This window comes from Marmota monax, unplaced genomic scaffold (genome assembly GCF_021218885.2).
Source record: "Marmota monax isolate L192 unplaced genomic scaffold, Marmota_monax_Labrador192_F-V1.1 WCK01_AAM20220418_F8-fsc00024, whole genome shotgun sequence".
Classification (NCBI taxonomy): Eukaryota; Metazoa; Chordata; class Mammalia; order Rodentia; family Sciuridae; genus Marmota; species Marmota monax.
Window position 1 is genome coordinate 32,604,606 of NW_026695224.1, and position 13,824 is coordinate 32,618,429.

At 47.4% G+C, this 13,824-nt stretch overlaps 1 protein-coding gene across 2 annotated transcripts; it reads left to right on the plus strand.

The window, feature by feature from the left end:
* Positions 1 to 2,098: 2,098 nt before the first annotated feature.
* On the plus strand, positions 2,099 to 6,194 carry Hsbp1 (heat shock factor binding protein 1). Of its 2 annotated transcripts, none has more exons than XM_046435236.2 (4): positions 2,099 to 2,267; positions 2,503 to 2,569; positions 3,112 to 3,232; positions 4,802 to 6,194. In XM_046435236.2, the coding sequence occupies exons 1-3, from the start codon at positions 2,223 to 2,225 to the stop codon at positions 3,228 to 3,230; spliced, it is 231 nt and encodes a 76-aa protein (XP_046291192.1). In that variant the 5' UTR covers positions 2,099 to 2,222; the 3' UTR covers positions 3,231 to 3,232; positions 4,802 to 6,194. The 2 variants fall into 2 exon arrangements, with proteins under 2 accessions (XP_046291192.1, XP_058431899.1); XM_058575916.1 differs by lacking the exon at positions 4,802 to 6,194 and adding an exon at positions 4,561 to 4,731.
* The last annotated feature ends 7,630 nt before the right edge of the window (positions 6,195 to 13,824 follow it).

Genomic DNA, 13,824 nt, shown 5'->3' on the forward strand with positions numbered 1-13,824 from the left:
CTGCAGCCTCCAGAACTGCAAGACAATAAATTTCCATTGTTTTAAGCCACTGTTTTAGGGCACTTTGTTACAGTGGGGTACTATATACCAACCCTCAATCTCAATGTATATAGGGAACATTCTCAAGACATGGTATAGCAAAAATAAACTCACGCTTGAAGAGCGAGAGTACAGAATTCTAGGCAGTCTTCAACTTCTTCAGACTTGAGTCCCTGGGAGACATTTTGCAATGTTTGGAAGATATTTTAGGTTGTCTTAACTAAGGGTGCAGCAGAGGAGACACTGCTGGCATCTAGTGGGTAGAGGTCAGAAGTACTGCTCAACATCCTACAGGGCACAGGGCACCCTCTGCCTACCAACAAGGAATTATCTGGCCCTGATGCCAACAGAGCTGCTGTTGAGAAACACTGCCCTAAACTTGGGAAACTGAAGAGAATTCTAGAATGATGGAAAAAGTAAAAGATATAGTTGACCAACATCTTCCACTTCCTTAATCTGATTACTGCTGGGAGCCATTAGCCAAGTAGGTATGACAATTTCCTTGCCAGCGTACCCCATGTTGCTGACATGTTGCAGTGACATTGAATGTAGGTGACCTTGCTCAAGGACCAAGGCAGATTAGGGTGTTCCCAGTTTAGGTTCCAGGTTTAAGGTTTAAGATTATTCCTGCTGGGAATAGGGCGTATCCTGCTGCCTGAGTTCCCCTTGAGTTCTCACGGGATTCAGACAGTATATTTTGGAGATAGAAGCCCAGTGGAGGTGAATTTGGGAGAGAAGGTGGATTTGGGAAGAGAACGTGGATTTCCCCAGAACGTGATTGTAGACGGCTGGTGTGAGTTCGGGAATAAAGAGTTGCTGTTTGAATCTACAAGCTGTGTGGTGGCTCGTGATTGTGTGCCCAGCCAGACTGCGGCAGATTACCTCATTCAGCTCCTCTGTGTCTGATTTTTAAAATTGTAAAATGGTGGTAATTATATCACAGAGGTCTTTTGAGGTTTAAAACACGGGTATGGTGCGGGCACAGTGGTGCACACACACCTGTAATCTCAGTGGCTGGAGAAGCTGAGACAGGAGAACCACAAGTTAGAGGCCAGCCTCAGCAATTTAGCAAGGCCCTAAGCAACTTAGTGAGAACGAGTCTCAAAAAATAGAAAGAGCTGGGGATGTAGCTCATTGATAAAGCACCCCTGGGTTGAATCCTCAAACCAAAAACAAAAAAAAAAAACAGTTACAGGAAAGCAGTCTCCAAATATAAGTTATCATCAACCCTTATGAAAAGTTTTGCAGGCCTAGCACAGGAAGGCAGATCTCTATGTTAGGACTGGGGTGAGGGATAGGTGGTAAGGGGCAGCAGTGAGGCTGCAGTGGGGCGTAACTGGGGAGGGCCTTTGAGTCCCACTGTCTATGGCCAACTCTAGTCCAGTTTGTTATGGACGCTGGTGAGCCTTGTAGCTGCAGCTGACCCCAAAAGAGCCCTCAAAAGAAGTAAAGGATGTGAAGATCGCTGGACCATGCCAGCGTACACTGAAGGATTCTCCCAGCCCCTTGGCCACCTGTGGGCTGGAACTCGAGGTCCTCAACACCCCAATCCTCAACCCCTCACTCCGCCTTTACTAAACCAGAACCTGCCCCTAAGGCTACGCAGCATCGCCTGCGGGTGAGGAGCCAGGCTCTCAAGTGGCTGGGGCTCGGTTCCACGGTGTGGAACTGGAACACAGGCGCAGGGAGTCCACTGCCACTAGAGAGGACGCCCGCCTCTCGGGGCGGGATGACAGAGGACCCAGGGCTCCAGGGTCCAGGCCTGTCTCTTGGCCCAGGGCGTTGATGAGGGGTTCTGTAGGGTGGCAGGATCCAACAAGGCGCCCCTGCAACCGAAGGGAACCAGCTGCCTCTCGCCAGGGTCTGGGAAAGGGCCAGGGCCATTCCCCAACTGCTCTGCTCACTCCAGGTGCCCTGCTCTTCCAGCCGTGGCCTGGGTGCTCCGCGAGACCAAGCCTGGTGGGCGGGGCCTTGAGGCGAGGGCGGGGCCTTGTCTCGGAACGGAAGCGCCCGGCCTCGCGGCCCTTCCGGCGCGTGACGTGGACTACCGCTCCCACAATGCCCCGCGGTCCCGCGAGCGTGCTGTCTCCTCGCGAGAAGCGGGCGGCTGGGGGCGTCTGCGCGGACAAACGGAAGTGTGGGTGACAGTCTGAGACCTCGCCGCCAAGCTGGGAACCGGAGAGATGGCCGAGACTGACCCCAAGACCGTGCAGGACCTCACCTCGGTGGTAAGGGGCGGCCGAGCTCAGGCCCGCTACCCCCTGCCCAACCGCGACCCCGCGCGGACCCGGTGTGCGAGCTCAGCCGGCCTGTGGGTCGGACCTGACCGAGCGGGGACCCGGGCCCGAGAGAGGATGCTCCGCGGAGGCCGAGCCGGGCTGGAACCCGGCAGGCTGGGCTCCCGCCCTCCCAGCAAGCTGTCCCAGGCTGGGTTGGATTTTGTTCGTTTGCTTTGGTTTTTAGGTGCAGACACTCCTGCAGCAGATGCAAGATAAATTTCAGACCATGTCCGACCAGATCATTGGAAGAAATATCTTTTTTTCCTCTGTGGGCATTCTCCTAGGGACCTTGGGAGCCTACCCGCCAGAAGTGGTGGGTCAGTGGGTGGTTTACAGGCCAGCTTCAGCCAGTCACTTAGAAATTCCTTCCCTGGGCTTTGATGTACCGTGTTCCACTGCTGAGGCCTGGGGATGCAGCTGAGCTACACAAGTTCCTGGTTCAGGGGACCGACAGTCCGTTGGTGACAGTTGCTAGTAGGGTCAGTTGTTGGCTGTGAGCCATAACCTTATGAATGGGCTATGAAATTGCCAACTTTGATTAGTGAATGAAGAAACTGAGGGTCAAAAGAGTTGAGAGAACTTGCCACTTCCCATGACTAGTTAAGGGTGGGGCTGGAATTCGACCAGACTCCTGCACTCCTGACCACCTGACCACAACAGTATCCAAAGGACATTGGGGAAGCCAGTTTCCTTAAAACGGTTGTGTTTAAGACCATAATCAAGGGGACCTGGAGGAAGAGAGTAAGGAATGGGACATGTTGGTGTGCTTCCCCTCTCTCCTTAACTTCACCACTTGATGATATGAGTAGTCGCATTGATGATCTGGAGAAAAACATCGCAGACCTCATGACACAGGCTGGGGTGGAAGAACTGGAAGGAGAAAACAAGATACCTGCCACACAAAAGAGTTGAAGGTGAGGGAGGGCACAACTAATTAATTTTTTTTAAAGAATACAGAAATAACCTGTGACTGTGATCTTGACATCATCAGTACTTTCTCTAGATCAGTTTCCAATCATGATCCCAGCACCACCCCTTTACCACAGACTCCATATTTTGAAGATTTTCATGCCAAACTAATAATTCCTTATATAGAATTTATTTTCCCAGTTTTTGTTAATGAGACCTATGTCACCGGTTTTTATTAGTTTTGTTTATCAATTAGACCTATATCAGTATTGTTTTTTTTATCAATTATACCTATATCATGGGCTCACTGTGGGAAAACTCAGTTCAGTAATAACAAATGTGGTTTTTGTTGACCTTTTTTCAGTGGAATATTTTTCATTGGTCATTTGTTTTTTTAATTATTTATTCATTTTTGTTTGTTTAACTTGTTTTTTAAGCAGGTGATAAGTCACCCACATTATCACCTTCGTAAATGCCTAACATTTTAAGGACTTCTTAGGAACTTATGACATAGATGAGCTAAACTGGCTACATTAGGCCTTTATTCTTGACTTGATTAAATTTCCACAGAATCATTTTAGATGTCTAAGAAAAGACAAATTTATATACCCATGTAGCAAGACAGATGCACTCTCATCATTCAGTACAGTGAGTTTCTTCATTGTAGGCCTTTGCCTGTGTTTATATGTGGGTGTTGATGGTGACCCATTAAACCCCCCCCCAATTTTTATATATTTATTTACTTATTTTTAATATTGAGAGTTGAACCCAAGGGCACTCTGTGGCTGAGTCCTTTTAATTTTTTTTAAGACAGGATCTGCCTAAGTAGCTGAGCCTGCCTTCAAATATTCAATCCTCTTTCCTCAACCTCCTGAGTAACTGGGATTACAGGTGTGCGCCATTGCACCTAGCTCCAAAAATAATTTTTAAACTCACTTTATCCCATCATATTTGTAGCATCTAATTCCCTACAGAAATTAAGTTTACCAAGAATATCATGTGATGGAGAGTACCAAGCAGATTATACAGTGAAAGTTACCTAGTTCCCTTCTTATTTTCTGGGCATGCCCTGGACCAAATTTCCAGGAACTAAGAAACAAATTTTTCTGAAGTACAAGAGATTTGGGAGGTCAAAAATATGTAAATTGGTTTGTATTTATACAATAGATTGAGTTGATTCACTTTAAGAAAATCACATAACTGCTTTGTGTTATGTTGTTATTATTCCTACCTGAGGATAATTTGGAAAGTGCCCTACCAGTCTTAGCTTCTGGGGAATCTTATGTGGTAGTCAGAAATACCATGAATTGAAAATTACAATTTTCAATTGCAGGATTGAAGATTGTGACGTGACAGGGATAACACACAGAAAGGAATGGGAATAGGAGATGGATTCTGAAATTTTTAAATAAAGATCTCTAATTAAATATTTTATTTTTGCTGGAATATTATACAAAGAAAGTATAATTCAATAAAGGATGACCAGAATATTTTTAGCTAACAATTCTGTGCATCATTGTTATTTACCCTCATATGATGAAAAACGGTATTGATGATATTTCCTTCTTTAACAGGTTGCTAATTACCCTGAAATCTGGAACACCATTTTTCCAAGCCAAGAGAAGACTGAATGGCTTTTTGCAACTAACTACTACTAAGTGTAGACAGGTTTTATATTATAGTGCATTCTTATCACATATAATAAGTTTTTAGAGTGATTTTTCTCTCCAGTTTCTGGAACATGGTATCTTCACATCTTGAAACTTGGTCAGTTGTGCTCTTAATTATTAAACACTAAAGTTTTGGCAGTTCCTGCATAACATTGTCAAACTTTTTAGTGTATTTTTGTGAAGTCCTTTTTTCCTGCCATTCTTTTGTAGTAGTTGCTGTTTGATAAAAGTTGCTGTATAATTTTTTATTAGATAAGTAGTAAATCCTTCAATTATTGTTGGACTTGGTGAAGTAAAACATTTGTAGAGTTTGGATTCTTTCATTTTCAGCACAAAGTGACTGTTGTGCTAACACTAAATAATGTGTTGGCGATACTTTCCAAATGGCTAGAAGTTGTTTATTCAGAAGTGTCTGTCACTACTTTGTTGCCAAAACTCCATTGAACCACAACTTATGACTAGTCTGTGAGATCAGATGCTAAAGTCAGTGAAAAGTAACCACTGCCACTGTACTGCGTTAGCATTTTTAAATACAGGAAATACTCGAATAGCCTGATGTCATGAGGCATTCGTTAGAGTTTTGCATGAGATTCTAATACTTCAGTAGGCCTCTAGTTGTTCATCTACAATGGTTACCACAAAAAAAAAAAGGGCAGGATTTTAAACTCAATTATTCCATCCTTTCTTTGAGCTACTGATTGAAAAAGAGAAAAAGAAGAGAGAATATTAAGTCTGTGCCAATCATTTGGCTAGAAAATTATGAATGACTGGTAGTAGGCTCAGGTTTTTGAACTATTTCTTACCTAAATTCTTTCAGAGTAATAATTTTTGTTACTGATTATAAAAGACAGAGTTAATGACATTTGCCATTCAAAACTGCAGTGACCATGGTCTTCATAAAGGCAAACCCAGAAAAGAGTAGGGTTTAAGTCTCCCATATCACCAGTCTTGTTTGTATTGCAAATATATAATATTAAGAAATATTTTGTCTTATTTATAGATTATATGGGGAAAACAGATTCTGTAATAAAGCCACCAGAATTGTCATCCAGCTGCAGCAGCTCTTGGGAGGGGCCAGCAGCAGGTTCTGCAGGGTAACCTGAGTGTGTGCTGCCCGGACTGGGTCCTGGGCCCGCTGCAGCCTGCATGCAGGGTGTGTTCAGGGCTATTGAGAGCAGTAGGAACCACAGGCCGCTGGCTATTGGAGGATGGTGCGGACTTGGGGAGGAGTTGACTTCTTTGAAGTAACATATTTCAGAGGCCAAAAATAAAGGTGCCTGAAATCCTGCTATTGAAACTTCCTTGTGTCAACGTTTATTTGGTGATGGGTTTAAGCTTTCTCACTGTCTGGTTTCCAGGTCACTTCACCAAGATCTTTTCCCCCCCTGCCACCTGGTTAGCATTTCTTTCAACTAGAATGGTGTAAATAGGGAGGTGCCAACTAAGCGTCCCAACAGTATTGGCTTCCATTTAGTGCTCAGCCCCTTCTCCAGCGGGGGACCACATCCTTAGCCTCATGTAAAACAGCGTATCACCTGGTGAGGCCTCCACCCTAGTACAGAGGGAAGGTTCCCCGCTTCTGAGATCACACCTGTGTGAAGTCAAGAACTTCACCTGCCAGCTAAGCTACCAGTGCCCTGGGTGCTCAGGACAGGACAGCTCCACCTAGGTGGGCCAGAGAAACCACTGCACTCTCCTGAGGACACCGCCTCCTCAGGTGTCATACACCCCCCAAACCCCCCCTCCCATGGCCTCCGTTCAACCAAACCCCTTCCACGGGCACCTTCACCAGAGCTTATATCTGCAGGATCCGCCCTGACCTTCCCCAGTCTTTATTTTTCTTTTGCAGTGCTGGAGATTGACCCAGGGGTGTTCTGTTGAGCCACATCCCTGGTCCTTTTTATTTTTTATTTTGGGACAAAATCTATCCAAATTGCCCAGGCTAGTCTTCAATTTGTGATCCTCCTGCCTCAGCTTCCTGAGCTGTTGGCATTACAGACTTGAGTTACTGCCTCCAACTCCCTCCCCAGGAAGTCTTTGCTGCTCTCTCATTCTCCAGCTATCCTTTGCTCATTTATAGGCAGCAAAGATGCCACTGAGGCTGGTAAGTACAGGTCAGTATGGAGGCCCGCACCCATGGGACCCAGCCTGATGCTGGGCCAAGTGCCCTGTCTCCCAAGCCCAGAAGCCCCAATAGCTTCCTTGGTTGGCCCCTAATTAACTCTCCTTCAGCCACATAATTTTAAGGTCTTAATCATATTTTCCTATCAATCTTGTTTCTCTACTTTCATTACTGGCAAAATAGTCCCAGTGTTGACCTTATCAGAACAAGCATGCAATATTCCAGGTAGCTGAAGGCCCATCTGCCTGAGTCCTGGGAATCCTACCCACTCTAGAGGCACTGTTGCTATGGGAACCTAGTGTCCTCCAAAACAACTTGGAAAAAAAAAAACTTTTTTAAATAAACTGTTTGCAAGTTGAAGGATTCCTGCTTAGATAAGTATGGTCCTTTTTTATTTGTATTTTGCATACTTTAATTAGATTAAAATGGAAGAATTCTGCAATGTGTTGTCATAGCCAACCCTGAAAATTAACTCTCAATGATTACTGAGAGCAACTATTGAAAGCATTTATTTTAAGCCCCTGTTACTGTGCTGAGTGTTTTGTTTACACTCTGCCCTAATCCTCATGACTACATCCAGCTACATTTTATTTTTTTTTTTAATTTTATTTTATTTTATTAGTTTTCAGCGGACACAACATCTTTGTTTGTATGTGGTGCTGAGGATCGAACCCGGGCCGCACACATGCCATGCGAGCGCGCTACCTCTTGAGCCACATCCCCAGCCCCATTAATTTTATTTATTTATTTATTTTTTTGTGGTGCTGGGAATTGAACCCAGGGCCTTGTGCATGTGAGGCAAGCACTCTACCAACCGAGCTATATCCCAGCCTCCTCCAGCTACATTTTAAAAGGCATGGTTGCACAGGAGTCACTGGCCACAAGGAGAGGACTTGTGATTGCATGTTAGTTTCCACCTGACAAAGCACTTTGGAAACAGGAAAGGCATTTGCTTCTGCAAGTCGGGGTGGTTTCCCTGCATAGGGGCATCCCGAAGCTGAGGAGCCCGGGAGCGCCTCAGACCTGCTAGGCTTAGGTTTCTGACAGGTGTACACGGCTCCCGTTGTCCCTGCTGCTGAGATTGCCTTCTCCAGCAGGCCCCGCTGACCAGAGCGTGTGTATCTGCTGTGTGAAAAGGCACCACCCACCACGTGGATGTGTGTTGTGGAGACCAGCTGGCTGTGTAGTTGCAGTGACTGCCTGAGGGGCATGGCCTCTGACCAGGTTTTCGGAGTAGCCTAGCAAATGTCCCCTTCCCCAAAAGGAGGAAGAGTGCTATTTCCCAAGAGTCAGGAGTAACCCGAGGTCAGCATTTGGGCTTGAGAAGCATTTTCTCGCCCTCACAGAAAGCACAGCCCCTGCTAATGAAAGGGTGTGTGATAGCCCATGGCAGAAGTCCTCCGGAAGGTGCCCCACTGAGACCAGCTGGACCCCAGACTGTGTCCAGCTCGGTGCATCCTGCAGATAAAGAATGTGCTCCTCCCTTGCTTTTGTCCTTTCAGAGTGAAAAACTATTTCCTTGGGGGTGTTTCCACTCACACCCTGTGTGGGAGGCCAGTGCCTAAACCGTCCCTGGCAAAATAAGACCTGCATGACAGGCTGTGCCCGGTGGTTCCCCTTTGTGGTTGTCTCCAGGTAGGGGTTGGAGGTTGCTGAGGTTCAACATGGTGCGCCACCTCAGCCTCGCTGGCATTTAGTCCCACCGTTAGGAGGATGGGAACAATCTGAAGGTGGCCTGCAGGTGAGGCCTTCGAGGGGGAACTGGATTAGGCAGAGCTGTCAGGGAAGACCACCCCCTGCCCGGTGCCCTGTGATGATATCCTGTGCTTCTGCAAAGAGGGAGGGAGACGCTGGCGCTCCCTGTCCCCCTGTGCTGCCCTGCCACTGAGAAGGCCACCAGTAAGTGCAGCCCCTCCACCTTAAAGCTCCAGACCCCTGAGACAAAATAAGCCTCTTCTCTTTCCACCTTGGCTAGACTGTGGGGTTGTGCTGTGAGCAGCAGAAAATGAGCCAATGTGACTGCTGGGGCCTCCGAGGCAACGGCCAGAGAGCCGCTTAACACCAGGGCCACAGCCAGCCCCAGCCCTGTGGCCCCACCCCAGGTGTCAGTAGTGCTGAGGTTGAGAGGTCCTTCCTTAACCGGTTCATGATGCAAACTGGGCTGGTGTGAGTCTTCTGTCAGTTTCTGGACCCTACAGGAAGGGAGATTCAAGAACAAAGAATTCTACCAGAAAGGAGAAGGGATGGCGGCTGGGTTTTGCTGATGGGCGTGGTGTTGGTTGCAGGCCTCCTAGATCAGTGCCAACTCTGGAGGTACGCACACTAGAGTCACCTCGGGTGCCTTTCACACACTATGACCAGGCAGCACCCAGGCCCATCCATCAGACCCCATGGGTGGCCCTGATGGCCATGCAGTCAAGGCTGAGAACTGTGTGTGAGCAGGTCCATCTACACTGACCCTCCTGTGATGCGATCCCCCAAGCAGGTGGCTTCTGCCAAGCTTTTGTAAACCTAGCTGACACTCCTGATTTGGACAGTTGCGACTTTGGCGCACATTATCTGACATTCAATTCAACTTGTGTCATTTTTACTTCAACTACTTGATTGTGTTTCCACTGTTAGAACAAAAGGAGTTTGAGTCCCTGGCAGGGATGACTTGTTACCCAGATTCCGCATCAGGGAGGCCTGACACTCAGGCTGCCTGCCCTGGGCTTGGGCCAGCTGCCTCACCTGCTTCCCCTAGTACGTCCTCAGGAGCACGCGAAGGTCATTGACAGTATCGAAAACTGTGCCCCTCGAATTTTCCTCCCTCTAATCAGCCCTCAGAAGACCCATTCCTAAATCTTTGCCATAGTTTTACTACCTCTTACCTTCTACAGGTCTACACGAGTTTTCCAGAAAGAAACTCTAAACATTTAATACCTTAAAGCTAAAGGCCTGTTACTGTGTGGAAAACCCAGTTGGTGTTGATAGGGAGTCATCAATCATTCCTGGAAAATTAATGTGGTCATTTCTTTTAAAGATAAATTCTTCTGAAAACATAGACCATTTGACTGGTTCTGTTCCAAAATCTTACTGAGGCAAAGGACTGGCCCGAATTCTTTGTGCAGCAGGAGCCCAGGCCTGGGCTGCGCACAGATTGTGGCTCGGGGTGGGGGGCGCTGCAAAGCATGTCCTGACGAGCAGCCAGCCTTTCCCCTGGGTGGGCAGATGCTCCGCTGGGAGCCAAACTCAGATGTTCCTCAATTAGAACCTGTGTTCATCAGGCCCCAGTGAAGAGCCTTAACAGGAAAGCCATCTGTCAAAATTATGCCATCTTGCAAGCAGAATTTTAAAGAGACCTGTGGTTACAGCAGTCCTGCTGGGTCTGTGAGCCCCTCAGAACTGTCCTGGGGGCAGGGCGGGGGCGGATCAGATGAAGCGTCCATGCCACCAGCTTCACTGAAAGAATCACCGTCCAGGGGGGTGAATCTCATTTCCCCAACTCAGTGGAGGCTTAGCCACACTGTGACCTAGCTTTGTCTTCCTGTAGTGAAAAGGAGCCCCCAGGACCCCGCAGGCACAGGATTTCTGGAATCACTGACCGAGAACATTCCTCATCACAGACTCTGCCAGAAACTTCTTGGGTTTATCCAAGCTAACCTGAGTTCCTGGACAAGACCTGTTACTAATGCCCTAACAAGTTACTGTTTAGCAACTTCAGAATGTGAGGAATCTTTTTGGACTAGCACTAACAAGCTGGCTGGAAATGCTTTGAAACTAAAATCTAAAACACACGAAATTGGTGTGCTAGTCGGTCTGCTTCTGTGCTGTTTGGGTATGTTTGCTTTGCAGTTCTGGGGATTGAACCCAGGGGCACTCTGCACTGGGCTACATCCCCAGCCCTTTTTATTTCTTGTTTGAGACAGGGTCTCCCTCAATTGTCAGGCTGGCCTTGAACTTGCATTCCTCCTGCCTCAGCCTCCCAAGTGGGGTCACAGACATGCCCCACAGTGCCCAGATTTCATGCTGTATTAAATATTGCTGTGACATTAGGCGTGTCCTTGCTTGGGAAATAACTCCACTGTCCTCTCTTGGGCTTTAAAATCTCCTTGGAAGATGTCCCTGTGTTTGGTCTGGGCACGTAACAGGGTTCACGTGAAGCTTTGACTATATCCCTTGTGGCTTTGAACTTACCATGTTTTGTTTTTTTTTTTTTTTTTCTTTTTCCCATCTTTTTCCCTAAGCTTCTCCTCCCTGGTCTTCTTTTCCCTACATTTCCCCTTCCTCATCTCCTCTCTGATCTCTCCTCCCTAATCTCATTTTCTCTGAATCACCTCTGTAAAGCCCCCTGTCCTAGTGGATAGGCAACATCACAGCCTTGGGGACAGGAGTCCCCTGTGTTTCTCCTTTGCTAGCAAAGTAATAAAGGTTCTTTTTCTCAAACCCATGCCCTCCTTAATGGATTGGCATTGGGGACTAATGGATTGGCATTGGGGACAAGGACTAAGCTTTTGGCAACAGGCACACCAGCAGAATCCCTCAAGCCTGGTGGTGATTGCCCCTCTGTATTCACTGGTATTTGTTTTCTGTATTTTGGTCTAATAATGGGGATTTAAACAGAACATTCATTGAAGTTATTTCTTCCTTGGAGACATTTACCTTGGGGCAGTGATTCTTCAACTGTGATTCCTGAGCAGCAGCAGCAGCATCTGGGAACTTAGAAGTGCAGATCCCCAGGCCCTGGCCTGCCCTGTCAGGAGTGGGGCCCAGCTCAAGTTTGATACATACATCCAAGGAATTCTTGTCTGGATCTGGTGTGAGAAGCAGGCCCTTAGGTGTGGACTGGAGTTTTCTAGATCTTAGGGGTCAGCAGGGTCCAAATGGAAGAACCCCCGTGGCATTGATTGACATGTGTTTCCCAGATCCGGCTTTTAGATCCTGAATCAGTCCATGTGGGGCAGCAATGGGCAGCATATATTTTTAAATTTTCCCAGTTTGTTATTTGTAATAAATCTCTTCCCAATTCCCATGTAGAGAGGAATGAGCAGTAGTGCCCTCGTGCCCCGAGTCATTCCGGCAGGTGCTAAGGTACTTGAAAAGGAGCTGCTTCTTAATTAGCCAGCACAGCGAGCCCTGGGCCTGCTCGGCCTCTCTGGCCTTCTGAACCCAGGTGAGCGGCCCCAGCCCAAGGAGCTGAGCGCCCAGAGCCCTCCTCCACCCAGACTTGGATCTCTCTAAATCAATTTGCCTCTCATTAAAATGTACTTCAGTGAAAAAATAATTTCAAGTCTTAGGCCACAAAGAATAGCCAATCATTTAAAGCTTCCTGAGTGCTTTAGTTGATTAAAAAGGTTTTAAAGAGCATGGTAAATATTTTACCAGAAGGGTAAGTCATTCAATAAGAAGATTATTTATTTAATAACTGGTAATTCATGGGTTCATTTGTCTTTATTTTCATGAAAGTGTGTACTTTTAACCTGGGTGTGCTTTCTCTGTTCCCACAGCAGATTAAGTTGTGGGGTGATCTGATAACTTTATAATACATAAAGGGATTTAAATATCACTTAGCTTGTGAAAATAGCAAGTTTTCACTAAAATGGGAATGAGACCTATAAAATTAACTTTTAAAAGATATTTTAGATGATTTTATGCAATTTCATATACTTAAAAAACAGTCGTGTTTATGTTTTGAAAAAAGAATGAGATGTCATTCATCTTTGGGGGGAAATGACTCATGCAGAACTTCTTCCCTTCCGGGTAGGAAGGGAGGCCTGTAGTGCTTAAGGCAAAATCTAGGTGCTGAGTCCAACTGCTCGTGGTTCAAGTTCATTCCTATGATAGACCTCGAATCCTTTCAGCTGTAGCACTGGCTGATGGGGTCTTCAGCAATGGGGTGTCATGGCCTCTTGTTCACAGAGCCCAGAGGTGGGGGTCTGGTGTCCATCCCTCAGCTCCACTGGCTGCCAGTGCCCATCTCACTTCCCCTCATGGTGGCCCCTGTCCCCAAGCATGACCTCTGGACCCCACTCCCACTCCCTAGCCCTCCCCAAGTCCACCTTAGTTAGAGAGGGAATCTACCCATCCCCAGAAGTGCTCTGTCTTCACACGGTGTTCTCTGTGGTCTGTGTCCAAGTCACCTTCACAGGGACCCCAGTTCCTGGATTGGGCCCATCCAAATCCATCAGGCCCTCAGCTTAACCACACCTGTAAAAGCCCCTATTTCCTAACAAGGTCACATCCACAGATACTGGGGGTTGAGGGGCAGCATATCTTTTGGGAGGACAATCAACCTACAGCACTGTGCCTCGGTTTCTCCAACTCCCATGCCACCTGCCCACCTACCCAGACTTTATGTAGAGGTTCTCCTGGGCCCTGCCTGGTGTCTGCCCTCGCCCCAGCAGGCTAGTTAGTGGGCAGTTCCAAGGTATGAGCCAGAGAGCCTCCCCAGGGCACTGACCACACCCATTCAGGGGAGAGTCTGCCCCCAGGTTCTCCGAGGCATATATAATGGCTTCTTATATGGCCTACATGTGGTGCAGGATGCACCTGTCCCCTCCCGTCTGCTGGGCTCCTTAGAGAGTTTCTCGTTAGAAAAGTGCTATGTGTTTGGTTCCTCTCTGCCTCTCCTTGGTGCCCGTATCTCAACCCAGTCATCAGCGGGACTCGGTCTGCCCTGGGCCGCTGGCGCAGCTGGCTTCTGTCTGTGCTAGGTGACGCCCTGTCATCTCCCTCCATCCTGACACGCCAGCCCCCTCTCAGCTCCCTCCGTCTGTGCCTGGCCTCTGCCACTCGCCCCGAGTCTCTGACACCCCTTTCCCTTCCT

Bases quoted from the DNA above. Each gene is read 5' to 3' on its own strand.
- Hsbp1 (XM_046435236.2), top strand. From the start codon at position 2,223: ATGGCCGAGACTGACCCCAAGACCGTGCAGGACCTCACCTCGGTG. The intron at 2,268-2,502 runs GTAAGGGGCGGC...TTTGGTTTTTAG, and splicing joins TGCAGGACCTCACCTCGGTG to GTGCAGACACTCCTGCAGCA. The intron at 2,570-3,111 runs ATATCTTTTTTT...TAACTTCACCAC, and splicing joins CGACCAGATCATTGGAAGAA to TTGATGATATGAGTAGTCGC.